At 45.7% G+C, this 14110-nt stretch overlaps 1 protein-coding gene across 1 annotated transcript in view; it reads left to right on the top strand.

Annotated features, from left to right (window-relative positions):
• The first annotated feature begins 309 nt into the window (after positions 1–309).
• Positions 310–14110, top strand: part of Fam102b (family with sequence similarity 102 member B) — a 54174-nt gene continuing 40373 nt past the window's right edge. The window contains exon 1 of the mRNA XM_028879330.2: positions 310–545. Within this exon, the coding sequence (XP_028735163.1) occupies positions 409–545 (137 nt within the window). The 5' untranslated portion in view covers positions 310–408. The remainder of the gene's footprint in view (positions 546–14110) is intronic.

The raw sequence follows: 14110 nt of genomic DNA, 5'->3' as shown, positions 1-14110 counted from the left end.
GCTGAGTGCGCTGCCGGCCGCGGCCGCTAGGGGCGCCTGGGGCCGGGAGGCGGCGGCGGCGGCAGCGACCGTTCTTCCCGAGGCGCCTCTCCCTGCTCGCAATCAGACGGGCGGTGGCGGCGGCACCGAAAGGGCGCCCACTCCCTCCCCGGGCGGGCGGGCGAGCTGCAAGGCGACCGCTCCTCGCGGGCGGCCGGGGTCCGCGCTGCAGCCGCCGGTGCGCTCCGGCCCGGGCTGCCGCGACAGGCGGCCCCGGCTCCCGCCGGCTCGCGGCGCCCCCCGGCCGCGCCCCCAAGCGCTGCTCGCGGCCCCGGCCATGGGGCTGGGCGGATCCGAGGCTCGGCCGAGCTGAGGCGGCGGCGCCCGTCCGCGCAGCCCGCTCGCCGCCGCCGCCGCCTGGCCATCACGATGATGAAGAAGAAGAAGTTTAAGTTTAAGGTGGACTTCGAGCTCGACGAGCTCTCCTCGGTGCCCTTCGTCAACGGGGTCCTCTTCTGCAAGATGCGGCTGCTGGACGGCGGCAGCTTCACCGCGGAGTCCTCCAGGTAAGCGGGGGCTCTCGAGCTGCTCGCCCGCGCCCTCCCGCCGGCAGGGGCTTGTTGCACCGCCAGCATCCCTCTCCTTGCTTGGCCCCTTTGCTCTGCCGAGCTGCCAGCCCTGTGAGCTCATCGTCCTCCGGGGACGAGTCTGAAATCGGTCGGGGCATCGAACGAACCGCACCAAGTGGTTCGCAGTGGGTTGGTCTGGTTGGCGCTCCTGCTCCAGGTGGCCCCTGGTGCCTGCTCTCCTCCCAGTTCTCCAGGAATGGGAGTGATGATGGAGACCATGGGAGGGAGGATGCTTCTGGTTTCTCTGAAGACATTCCCATGTTTGCAAAATACAAACCAGGACTTGAAGCTTTGAGCAGCAAAAATGACCCAAACGGTTCCCCCTTCCAAGAGCGCCCACTCGGAACCGTCTGCGGTTGACATTAATTCCTGTGACTCTACTGTGACTTCGGGTGGCCAGGCCAGCATAGGGCTTGGGATACGCCTGGTCGGGCTTGACTTGAGTCAAGGGTTCCTGGCAGACAAGGCTGTAGTCTTTGGCTCGCCTAAGAGCTTCGTCTCCGTTTGATGCGCTGATCGTCTCAATGACCCATCTTCTAGTGGCCGCCGGTGCGTTTCAGAGTGGAGGACTTAGAACTAAGAGAGCCCAGACCCTGTCCTCATTTTGAAATGAGCCCCTAGGCACTGTGGGAGAATCCTTCAGCGGTGACAGAATGCAGCCATGTGGGGCAGGATTCCTTGAGTAATTTAAAGGCAGTTTACAGAGTGATAGGTTTATCCTTTAGGTATTTTTCTCTACAAGAAGACAGAAAACTGGAAGGAGTTTTAGAATGAACTTTTAAGTTCTTAAAGTCAAGGAGAAGGGCTAATAGTCCATGTCTATATTCCATCTGTATATACTTAATTTTTACACTGAAACTATTCCTTTTATCTGCTGTCCCATTAATAATCTAAAGGAAATAATGTCAATGGGTTGTGGGATGGAAACCAGAAAATTGCCCTCTGTGGCAATAATGAAACCTATGGAAGCCAGAAAACGCCTCATTGCCTAATGAACAGATGTGTGAAATTTCTCTTACAAAAATTACCCCCCCCCAAAAAATCCACTAAGGTTAATTTTTAATATTCAACTGTGTTGACAAACCTGTAGGCATTCAGCTGCATGGTTATGATACAACCATTTTTACACTCCTGTCAGAGAGCTGTACAAAAGCAATATATATAGTACTAGCTCTTGGAGTGGAAAAGCCTAGGCCAATCCTGAACGTCATGTCGGGGTCAAGTGACAGCCTCACCCTGAGGCCGAGACCAAGTTTTCGTGCAGGGTTCTTATCCCCCCTCCCCCAACGTGGAGCAGTCAACTTGGGCTTCTGGCCCAGTGCTGACACCTGGTGGTCAGAACCCGGGCCTACACCTTCTTTCTCTTCTGCCTCCTTTTCTGCCTGGAGTGTTTGTTGATTTGGCTTGCTTTTTCTCCCAAGCCAGTTAGTCATCAAAAACAGACTTTTTTTTTTCTCTTTTTCCTGGTAAACTAATCCACTGGGTCTTTTAAACACACTTTCTTGTTTACTACCCTAAGCGGGACTGTGAGGTGGAGGTTCTTATTTTGCCAGTAAATGGATCCAATCTTGGGAAACCTACCTTCCAGAGATCCCCTCCTATCTGGTCAAGTAATGCCAAGATTCTGGTCCAGGTCTAGCTTCAAACAGAATGATGCCAGCCAGACAAAGGGAAAAGCTGTGTGCTGCTGACGAGTTTCTGAAGGCAGCTTCTAGTCATTTCAGATGTGAGGGCTATGACTGGATTTATCCTCAGCAGGAAAAAACAAAAATTTTAAAAAAGAAAAGCCAAGTAGCCCGGTGTTAAACAAACCCTTCCTCCAGCTAAAATCTGGCGTTATCAAGAGAAATAAGGTTAATAGTGCTCCTACTAGCTCTAACTAAAAAAAAAAAAAAAAAAAAAAAAAAGTGTAGTCTGACGAGAAGGCTTGTGATCAGGAACACGTGCTTTTGAAGCTGTGCAGCGAGGTAGCGTGTAAAGCTGAGAGCCAAGGGCTTGGAATGAGGTGGGTCCAAGTAGATCTCAGTTCTGCTGTGGTAACACTTCCTGGGCTTGCTTGGGTGGGCGCAGCTAAAATCTGAAAAACTGAAATAGTCAGTGATTTGAGATTGTCATAAGGGTTTCATAGGACATTGCCCCTGAAACGCTGCAGTACGTTGGCGTTCAGTGATGAAGAACGTCTGTTTATTTAGACGTTCTACCAATTCCTTTATCCTAACTACCAATGCGTTGACTTGAGCCAGCTACAGTGGTGCAGACCTCAGTCCCAGAACTTGAGACAGAAGCAGAAGGAGGCTAACCTGGACTACACGAGACAGCCTTAAAACACACATGCACACATAAGCTTGAGTATGCACACTGATAGACATGCACTTGCGCGCGCGCGCGCGCGCGCGCGCGCACACACACACACACACACACACACACAGTCACTCACCAATTTTAAAAAAGGTACCTTCCTTCACAAGGAGAAATAGAAAACCTGAAATGTCAGACTTATGTAGCACCTAATAGCACATGCCAGTGTAGACAACACACCTCTAAATGTTGTATTTTAATTTAAAAAATTATTCCAGGGGACCTTTATGAAGCAGAAATGATTGGCACTAACATTTCTCCCATAGCACTGAAATGACTTCTGTGTAGAAGAGTTAAAGCAGGCTCAAGACCGCCACCTTGAAAGGCCTGCTGACAAGACTGCCTTTGATTAGTGTCGTGGTCTCCTTGCCTGGATGAGGAGCATGGCTTACTGTACTCAGACTGTTGGTATGAACCACGTGGTTCATGCTAAATGCCTCTGAGAGCCTCGAGTTTTAGTCCCACTAAGCAGAGGGCATTTGCCTAAACCACCAGTGCTCATTCCACCCAGTGAGCTTCCCTGTCGGACGGCACATCACCACAGTCGGATGCTAGAGAGGCTGTGAGGAGCTGATTCTACGGTGCACCTAGGAACTATGACGTCTTCAGCAAGGACTACAGATGTATGCTGAGTCCAATGCATTCTAAGGAATCCCCAACCCCTAAGCATGGTCTAATAATATCTGTACTGTCAGAAAAGAGTCTTGGTGGACTCACAGAAGTTACACAGCAAACACACACACACACACACACACACACACACACACACACACACACAGCTTGGCTTTGTTCAAAACCTAAACGTGCAGATGACTCATAGCTCCCCAAATATCACTTAAGCACTTAGCAGATTTCTAGCTCTCTGTCTAGGGATGTGAGAAGCAAAGCAAATACAAGGATCCATGAGGGAATTGCCTCTAATTAGCGAAATTAGATCATAGATGTTTGCTTGCTGGACAGTAGGAGACATATATATGGCTTACTGCTTAATCAATGGCTCAGCTGCTCTGTGCGTTTCAGAAAGAAAAGGGCTTTTATTTACAGCTGTGATGTTTGCTGAAGTATGCATTAGTGGTCCAGCTGAAGGTGCCAGGAGGGTGAATTTGCACTGAGGAGAGAGTGAGGTGGGAGGACAGCCTGAGCAAGCCATTGATAGAGTTGGTGCTGCCTCAGCCTGAGGGCAGAGCTCACATGAACAGAAGCAGAAGGCAATATCAGAAAGGGGCTTTGAGTGACATCCTAGGGTTTGATTTCCCTGCTCGAAGGATAGAATTCAGTCCAGGATTCTTGCACGGCGCTGTAATGTGATTAAAGTGGAATTTAAGCTGGCTGGCAGCCTGCTGCTGTTTGGATTCAAGTGCCGATAGATAGAGACAGGGAGACAATGAGAGGTTGTGAAAATAACCTGGGTCTAGTGAGACCCTGGACGCAGGCTTTTCATGTCCAGTAACGGAGAGGTGGTGGGCGATGCAGTGGCCGATGCCTTGCACCATTGCCATTGACAGAAGTAAGGAAATTGAAGAAATGCCCTTTGGGTTTGGTGGGGGGGGCATTGTACGTGGCTGTAGAGCAGCGGTTCTCAACCTGTGGGTCTTGACCCCCCCACAGGGATCACATATCAGATATTCTGAATATCAGATATTTACATTTATGATTCATGACAGTAGCAAAATTACAGTTACAAAGTAGCAATGAAATAATTTTATGGTTGGGGGTCACCACCACATGAGGAACTGTATTCAAGGGTGGCAGCATTAGGAAGGTTGGGAACCACTGCTATAGAAGATATGAAGAGTTAAGTTGTGTGCTTAACGTAGAACATCTAAGATGAAGTGGGCCTCACAACCGATCAAAGACACAGTTATTTTGGTATGTGGCTTTCTTATATTCTTGGGGCTGTACAAGCCTGTTGATATTCCCATAGAATTTCCATACACTGTTTTGTCCATTTATAGATGATTAGTGAAAATGAATTTTCGAAAGACCTAGATTCTCCTGTGAAGGTTTAATCAGTAAAAAGTTAAGAAGAACATGAAGGTCTTCATCTTGAATAATAAAATGATTAGGGCAAGTGGTTAGATCTCACCACGGTTAGCAAAGCGTTTGAAAATATAATGCACTGTTACAGCGGTCCACTCAACTGAAGCCAAGTAGCTGCCTAATAAATTGTTTTTGAAGACATTCCACAAAAACAGAACATTGTATTATTTGAGTCTTTCCAGAACACTCCTTAGTAAAGCATGTAAATCACTTTTAAAACTTATTGGGGTTGTAAGGACATGTTTAATTATGGTCTTTTTAACCAAAGAAATGATGGGAAGGAAATTTCTCTACATACCTATGATTTCTCAGTTTGCCTTGTCTTCATATGTGTGCATGTGTATTGTATGTGTTTGTGTTGGTAACTAAGTAAGTTTCCAAGTTTCACATGAGCTTGTGGAAAAAACCCATGTGAACTCAGGGAGTGTCCGGGAAGCTAGTGAGCACATCTGTGTATTGGATCTCTGACTTTGTAAACAAGCTAAAGGGATTTCTTTTTTCTTTTTGCCAGAGAACATCTTTGTTTTCAAGGTTTTAATTCACTGCACATTGTGAACTTTTTAGTTAATTTTTGCCTTACTGAAAAAGTAAAAATGTTTTCATACTGGAAAACTTAGAGAAGCAGAAATAGCAAATATTGCCCATAAATAAACCATGCAAAGCTTACCATCATTATTAATATTTTGGTATATAACCTAGCCTCCATTGGTTCTTACACATGCACGCACACATGCACACACACATGTGCATGCACACACACTATCCCCTCCATAATGGTCACGGTATTTATTTACTTGTTTATTTTTTTATTTTTTTTTAAAGATTTATTTATTTATTATGTATACAGCATGTATGACTGCAGGCCAGAAGAGGGCACCAGATCTCATTACAGATGGTTGTGAGCCACCATGTGGTTGCTGGGAATTGAACTGAGGACCTCTGGAAGAGCAGTCAGTGCTCTCAACCTCTGAGCCACCTCTCCAGCCCTATTTACTTGTTTATTTATAAGAAGGGTCTCACCATGTAATTCTGACAGGCCTGGAACACAATATGTAGACCAGGCTGGCCTCCAAGATGCCTCTGCCTCCCAAATGCTGTATTTAAAGGCCTGGCCACTGATCTTTTTGAACCAAAATGAGATCATGCTGTACCTAATATATTTTCAGTTAATCTTTCAGTCATTAAATACTCAACTACAAAATATTTCAAATAGCTACATATTATTCTATTATATTAATTGCAATGAATGAACTAGACCCCTCTGAAGTAATTTTCCTCTTTCCTTTTTATTAACAACTTTATAAACTATTGTAAACATCTTTGTAACTAATATAGTACACATCTGTTATTATTTAAGATTGTTATTTAGATATGGCATTATTGAATTTTTAAGCTCTTTGACAAATATTACCAGCCTTCCTTTCATTGCATTAAGCTGACTTTTAAGGTGAGAAAGCGCAGCAAATATTTAAAAATGGCCAATATTTATTGTTTGGTTTGGTTTGTTTTTTGAGATGGGGTCTCACTATGTAGTTCTGACTGGCTTTGAACTCACTATATAGACTAGCCTGGCCTAGAAATCACAGAGACCCCCCTGCCTCTGCCTCCCAAGTATTGGGATTAAAGGTATGTGCCACCAAATATGGTTAATGTTTTTGTTTTATTTTCAAACTCCTCTTCCACGCTGAGATCACAAAGTGTCTTAGTTAGGGTTTCAACTGCTGTGAAGAGACACCATGACCACAGCAACTCTTATAAAAGGAAACATTTAATGGAGTGGCTTACATTTTCAGAGATTTAGTCCATTATCATCATGGTGGAACATGTCAGTGTGCAGGCAGACCTGGTACTGGAGAAGTAGCTGAGAGCCATACATCTTGTAGGCAACAGGAAGTGAACTGAGACACTGAGTGGTATCTTAAGCATATATGAGACCTCAAAGCCTGCCTCTACAGTGACACACTTCCTCCAATAAGACCACACCTACACCAAGAAGACCACACCTCCTAATAGTGCCACTCCCCTTGGGGATCATTTTCTTTCAAACCACCACATTCCACTCCCTGGCCCCCAAAAGCTTATAGCCATATCATAATGCAAAAATGCATTCAGTCCAACTTCAAAAGTCCCCTTCGTCTATCACAGTCTCAACAATGTTTTAAAGTCCAAAGTTCAACCATCTCTTCTGAGATTTGTGCAACCTCTTAACTGTAATCCCCTATAAAATCAAAATCAAAAAGCAGATCACATATTTCCAAAACATAATGGCTCAGGATATACATTACCATTCCAAAACATAGGTAACAGAGTATAGTAAGGAAATACTTGACCAAAGCAAGACCAAAAACCAGCTGGGAAAACTTCAAACTCTGCATCTCCGTGTCTGATGTCAAAGTGCTCTTCAGATCTCCAACTCCTTTCAGCTTTGTTGACTGCAGCACACTTCTCTCTCTTGGGCTGGTTCCACTCCCTGTTAGCAGCTCTCCTTGGCAGGTGTCCCACAGCCCTGGCATCTCTAACATCTTAGGGTCTCCAAGGCAATCCAGGCTTCACCTTCACAGCGTGACACAATGACCTCTCTAGGCTTCCGTTCAGGGACACCCCTGACACATGCCTGGCTTCAGTGGCTTTGCTTAGTCACTCTTGGACTCCGAAGCCAAAACCGCATGGCTGAAGCTGCCAAGTTCTGCTGCTGGCTGGGGCTGGAACATGGCCCTCTCCTTCAATTACATCTTCACCAGCTTTCCGTCTTGGATTGTTACTTCACTGCCTGAGCTTGGCTGTCCTTGAACTTGATCTTTAGACCAGGCTGGCCTCAAACTCAGAGATCTGCCAGCCTCTGCCTTCTGAGTGCTGGGATTAAAGGTGTGCACCACCACACCCAGTTCTAAGCCTTTCTTTAATTCCTTTTTACAAGTTGGAAACTTAGCTGGATGGGATCTTGCCCTGAGGTCACCGCTCCCTTTATTCCATTTCTTAATCCGTTTATCTCCTTGAACATAGGGGTTAGCTCTATTCCACTCCCTAGTGCTCCTTTGTCCTTGCTCAGCTTACTCCTTTTTATTATAAATCTTTGTAAGTATCAACAGTAGTAACCACAAAACAGAATCTGTACTAGACTGTTTTGAGATTCCCTCTGCCAACAGAATTAATCCAAATCTCTTCACTTTATTCTCAGGCAGCAGACTCTTTGGACAAGGGCAGAAAATCAGCCACTTTCTTTACCAATATCACAAGAATGATCTCTAGGCAGCATACTAAAATTCTTTTCCTCTGGACCTCTTGAGCCAGCCCTCCACAGTTCAAATCACTCTCAGCCCCAAGGTCTTCCATGCTCCTACTAGCATGGCCCATTAAGCAGTGCTTAAACCATTCCACTGCTTTCCTAACCCAAAGCACCAAAGTACAAATTCCTCCAAACTCAAACATGCTCAGGCCTTTCACAGCAATATCCCACTCCTGGTCCTAACTTCAGTCTTGTTAGGTTTTCTATTGATGTGAAGAGACACCATGACCACAGCAACTCTTATAAAAGAAAACATTTAATGGAGTGGCTTACATTTTCAGAGGTTTAGTTCATTATCATCGTGGTGGGGGCATGACGGCATGAAGGAAGACATAGTCCTGGAGAAGTAGCTGAGAGTTCTACATCTTGCAGGCAACAGGAAGTGAACTGAGATACTGGGAGGTATCTTGAGCATATATATGAGACATCAAAGCCCACGTCCACAGTAACACACTTTCTCCAACAAAACCATGCCCACTCCGAGAAGGCAACACCTCCTAATAGTGCCACTCCCTTTGGGGACCATTTTCTTTCAAACCACTACACAAAGTAACCAAAAGTAATCAGTGTTTTCAAATGTTCTCCAACTAGAAGTTGGAGATTTTTTTTATGCCCTGAACCCAACAGTCCTTCTTCTGAGTATATATCCCAATGTAATAAAAGCAATATGTTGAACAGATACCTGTACTTAGTAGCCAAGACATTGAAACAATGTAAGTGTCCACAAGCAGGTGACTGGATAAAAGAAATGTGGCATATTGATGAATTTTTGTTCCATCTTCAAAAACAAAGAAATTCTATTGTTTGTGACAGGGCAGATGAGCCTCGAAGACATCATGCTAAGTTAGAAAAACCAAGAGCAGAAAGACGGACACTGCATGACCTCATGTCTATGTGGGCTCTATAAAAGGTGAGGTGATCACCACCCGGAGGCAGCCTACTCTGCACAGCAAGCCCTTGTCTCAGAACGAATCAGGTTCATTTTAGGGCATTGGCCTTCAGAGGACACTACTGAATAGACACCCAGAGAAGATACTGGATGCTGAGGAATCTGGAACACTGTTAATTATCAAGGTCTTGGGTTAGTCTCAATATCTTCAAAAACTAAAATGGTGTATGTGTACTTGTGTATATTTTACCCTCTTGTTTTTGTTTCATTCTTGCAAAATCACTTTAATAGAGATGGCTTAGGAAACGTCAGGTGCTGTAATGCAGAGTTTTGAAGATAAGTGGCTTATACAAAACAGGTTTCTCTCTCATGCAAAGTCTGGGTGGTCTTGTGGTTCTGCCCTGTCAACCTGTCAGGTACCTGGACTCGTTTTATATTGCTGCTCTCAGGGTAAAATCACATCCCTGGAGACTGGCTCACCCTGCATCCTCATCCCAGCCATGAGAATGAGGAAACGGGAGAGAACCCTTCTGTTCACAGTCCGTAGACCTGAGCTGAAACATGTCTGATTGCAGGGAAAGCTGGGAAATGGCGTCTTTGCTGGGTATCCCTGTACCTAGCAATAAATAACTCAAGTAAGATAAATAAATAGGAGGGCCGATATCAAGGGATGAGAAATTTTCAACACCTGAAAGAGTGCAACAGAAGAAAAGCTACCCCTGTACAACTAACAGTTAAATGGCCTTGTCCATTTGTCAAGATTGGTGGTTTTATTTTTTAAGATTTATTTTTTTAATATGTATTTAGTCTATCTTATGTGTATGAGTGTTTTGCTTGCATGTACATATGTGCTCTTATGTGCCCCATGTGTTAGCATTTTACCTGCAGAGGCTGGGGGTGGGGGGAGGGGGGGCATCAGAGCCCTCAGAACTGGAGTTACAGACAATTGTGAGCCGCCGCCATGTGGGTGCTGAGAACCAAACATGGGTCCTCTGGAAGAGCGGCAAGTGCTCTTACTTGGTGAGCTCTCTCTCCAGCATTGATTTATTTTAAATTACGTGTGTGTCTGAGTGTGGGTAGCTCAGGAGTACAGGTGCCCATGGGAGCCTAAGGTATCAGATCTCCTGAAGCTAGAGTTACAGTCAGGTGTGAGCCACCCTGTTTGGCTGCTGGGAACCAACCTCACGTCCTCTGGGGGGACAGTCACACTTCTAATGGCAGAGCCATCTCTCTAGCCCCAGGAATGAGTCTTTTTAAAGACCATTGTCAGACTCCATGATTCCCGAGACTTTGGCAACTCCAAGAGTCTGTGGTTACGTTTTTTGCTTTGTTTCTCAGCGCTCTTCTTCCTACACCATCCTTTCACATGTTTGTATTAGCCAAATAGCCATGCATTCGGTGTCCTTGGTACGCTGTCCTTTCCCACATCCCCGCTTTCATTTCATTTGAACGAATCTCCAGGCGTCCTTCACAGTCTAGGTCCGAGCCCCCCCCCCCCCCCCCCCGTTTTACATCCACCACAGTCCTCAGCCCTCTCCTTGTTTCTCTCTCACCGTCCGCTCCTGTATCAACTCTGCCCTGAACGCGTTCTGCCCTGAACAAGTTCGTTATCTGTTGTCTGAATAAAAACCTTCCCCCACTATACACTATGATTTCTTCTCACAGAATTCCTGAAGGTTTTTGTCTGTACCAGTCATTGGCCACCTTTGGATCCTTTAATTGCCTTTTTGAGAAATTGACACCCAGGATCAGTTTTGCAATAATAAAAATAGATGCAGGAACAAGCAGGGAGGAGGAAGTATTTACTGACTTTTTCTTTTGGAAGTTGGGAAAGAGTCAAGGACAATGTCGTGGAAGAAAAATCCTCAGCAAAGTTCTTACCTTTTCTTTGTTTCTCTTTTTGCTTCTCCTCTTCCCCACCCCCTCCCAGGCAGTCTCCAATAGCCCAGGCTGGCCTCAAACTTGCTGTGTAGCCAGGGATGACCTTGAACTTTTGATACTGTTGCTTCAGCCGTCCCACGTCAGGGTTACAGGTGTCCACCTCCAGGCCTTGTTTTTAAAGTTTTTTTCTCCAAGTCCAGCTGCTGTCCAGTGTGTCACTGCTGCCACATGAAGAGGGGAAAGAAGTAGTCATATCGAGGGGTATAGACCTGAGCCTGCTCTGCATCCCGGGGAGCCAGAAGCAGAGGAATGACTTATGTGGAGCAGGAGGTTGGTTTGGGGCTGAAATGGAAAAGACTGCTTATCTGAAGGACCACCTTTGTTTTTCAGTAGTGATCTAGAAAGGAAGCAGCATGTGGTAGCACAGCCACATAATCTCAGCAGAGGCAGATGCAGCAGAATCATGAGTTCAAGGCCAGCTGGGGCTACATAATGAGACCTTGTTTCAAAAACAGAAAAGTAAAGGTACAGTGATAAATGATAGATAGGTAGATAGGTAGGGAGAAAGAAAGAAAGGTAGATAGATAGATAGTTGAGAGAGAGAGAGAGAGAGAGAGAGAGAGAGAGAGAGAGAGAGAGGCTATAATAAAGGTTAGAAAATTTTCCACAAGGAATCGGAGAGGAAATTGACCAAGTCCAAAAGGCCTGCCTGCAATTTCAAATATGAATTTCAACAATAGCAACACGCATATTCATGTGGTTTTCTCCAGCGCACATGTGAGCTAAGAGAGAATGGGCGGAAGGGGTGGTTCGAGTTTAGAAGTTTATGGATAGATGGAGAAATCAAGAGGCAAGGTAACTAAGATAAGCACAGGATTTAGAATTTAGTCTCAGAATTCCACATGTATAAGGAAGGAAGTCAGGCCGGGAAGGTAAATCAGGTAACGAGCAAGGTTGCAGAATGGAGGCTTCAGTGGTCTCCGAGGAAAACGTGTACAAAGAATGATGTGTAGTCCTTGAGTTGAAGGGCCAAAGGTTGTGCTCAGAGAGTGGAATATTATTTTATTTTTATTTTTGATTGTTTGAGATGGGGTCTGTCTTAGTCAATGTTCCATTGCTGTGAAGAGACGCTATGGCCATGGCAACTCTTATAAAAGAAAGCATTTAACTGGGGCTGGCTTACAGTTTCAGAGGGTTAGTCCTTCATAGGTTTTGTCCATTATCCTCATGGCAGGGAGCATGGCAGCATGCAGGCAGACCTGGTACAGGAGAAGGAGCTGACAGTTCTACCTCCTGACCTGCAGGCAGCAGGACGAGAGAGACACTAGGCCTGGCTTGGGCCCTCGAAACTTCAAAGCCTACCCCCAGTGACACATTTCCTCCAACAAGTCCACACCTGCTCCATCCCTACCACCTAATCCTTTCAAATAATGCCACTTCCTGATGACCAAACCTTCAAATACATGAGCCTATGGGGTGGGGGAATGGCATTCTTATTCAAACTGCCACAGGGTCTTCAGTAGTCCAGCTTGGCCTCAAACTCCTGATTCTTTGCACCCATCTCCTACGTACAGGAATTACAGGCATGAGCCATCATACCCAGTTAGAGAACAGAACATTAACACTTGACGTTACTTCAGTAGAACCGTAGTCAAGAATTGGCTTGGTCCAGAATATGAGTGTTGCTGAAGTGTGTGAAGGTTGAGTAGGCAAAGAACTCTGAACGCAGAATATGAGGGTTCTTCTCATGGTGTTGAAGTAGGCAGAGGTTGGGGTGGAAAGGGATTTCTGTGATGTGAGCTACAAGAGTGTGACATATCTAGGTACCTCATGCCTCCAGGTCTTAAGCCTGGCTTGAAAAAAAAGACTTAGAGCTTGCAAGCGGCAAGGGATTTAGGAACAAGCTGCCTCTCAACCAGAGGAAGACGGGGAGGAGGGGGAATGTACATCGCCTCCCTGTAGGTGCACAATGCCAATAGTGTCATCAGGAAGCTACCAGGTTTCGGTCAGCCAATGAGTGAGGTCAGGAGGTCGGGAATGTGAGAGCTTGTCTAACCCTGGTGGTGGTGGTGGGGCGGTTAAATGGCAGAGTAAGTTGGGAAGGAGAACAGCACCAAGCAAATGGACACTGAGAAGGGACCAGCAGAAGAGGTGATGCGGACTTTCACTGTCTCTTTCTGGGACTTGCATGGGTGAAAGGTATAGTCAGAGCTGTAGTCCTTAAGATTCCCAGTGGAAAATGAAACGCTTCTGTGTGTCCTACCTCAGGCCCATGTCATCCAAGGCAATTCCTCCAGTTCCCTCTGGAGCTGCAAAGGGAGGCCACATAGGCCTTGTCTTCCGAGGAGGTCTTGCATTTTGTTATTTGAGCTTCTTTCTTGGTCTCACACTTTGCCCTCAGACTGACCATCATGAGCAGAAGTCTTTTAACTCATTTCAGAGGAAGGAATGTACCTCCTCCTATCCCTTCCCACTTCCCCATACCTCTCCCTCTAACCATACCCAACTCCCTGCTTCTCTACTATATACAATACCAATCCAAACTTTCTGGAAAAGAAAATAATCTATATGACCTTTCTCATTCCTTTTCTCCTCTCAACCCTGTAGTGTCCAGGTCTGTCCCACCACATGACTGAAACTGACTTTCCCAATATCAATCATTAACATAGTCAATGTTTTCTCATTTGCACTCTAACCAGAGCTGTGGTAATTACCAACTTCTTGAAACTTGACTGTTTGGGCCTCCGTGGAACCTACTCCCCATTTCTACCTCTCAGCTCTCGGATTTCCTTTATGGCTTTTCTGAGGGTCTTACTTATAGCCATTTCATTAATAGATTTTCTTTTTAGAGCAAGCTTGAGTAGAAAGTACAAAGTTCCCCTATACCCCCTGTCCCTCGCCCACATAGCTTCCCTGCTTTTAGCACCCAGCACAGTGGTACATTTGTTACTGAGAATCAGCGGTCTGCATTTACACACCATGGTCATCCAAGGTTCATAGTCCATCAGCATTCACGTTGGTGTTGTGTAGTATACGATGACATGGACC

The sequence above is a fragment of the Peromyscus leucopus genome, chromosome 6 (genome assembly GCF_004664715.2).
Source record: "Peromyscus leucopus breed LL Stock chromosome 6, UCI_PerLeu_2.1, whole genome shotgun sequence".
NCBI lineage: Eukaryota > Metazoa > Chordata > Mammalia > Rodentia > Cricetidae > Peromyscus > Peromyscus leucopus.
Note: the sequence above shows the minus strand (reverse complement) of the source record. Positions and strands in the feature narration are given on the sequence as shown.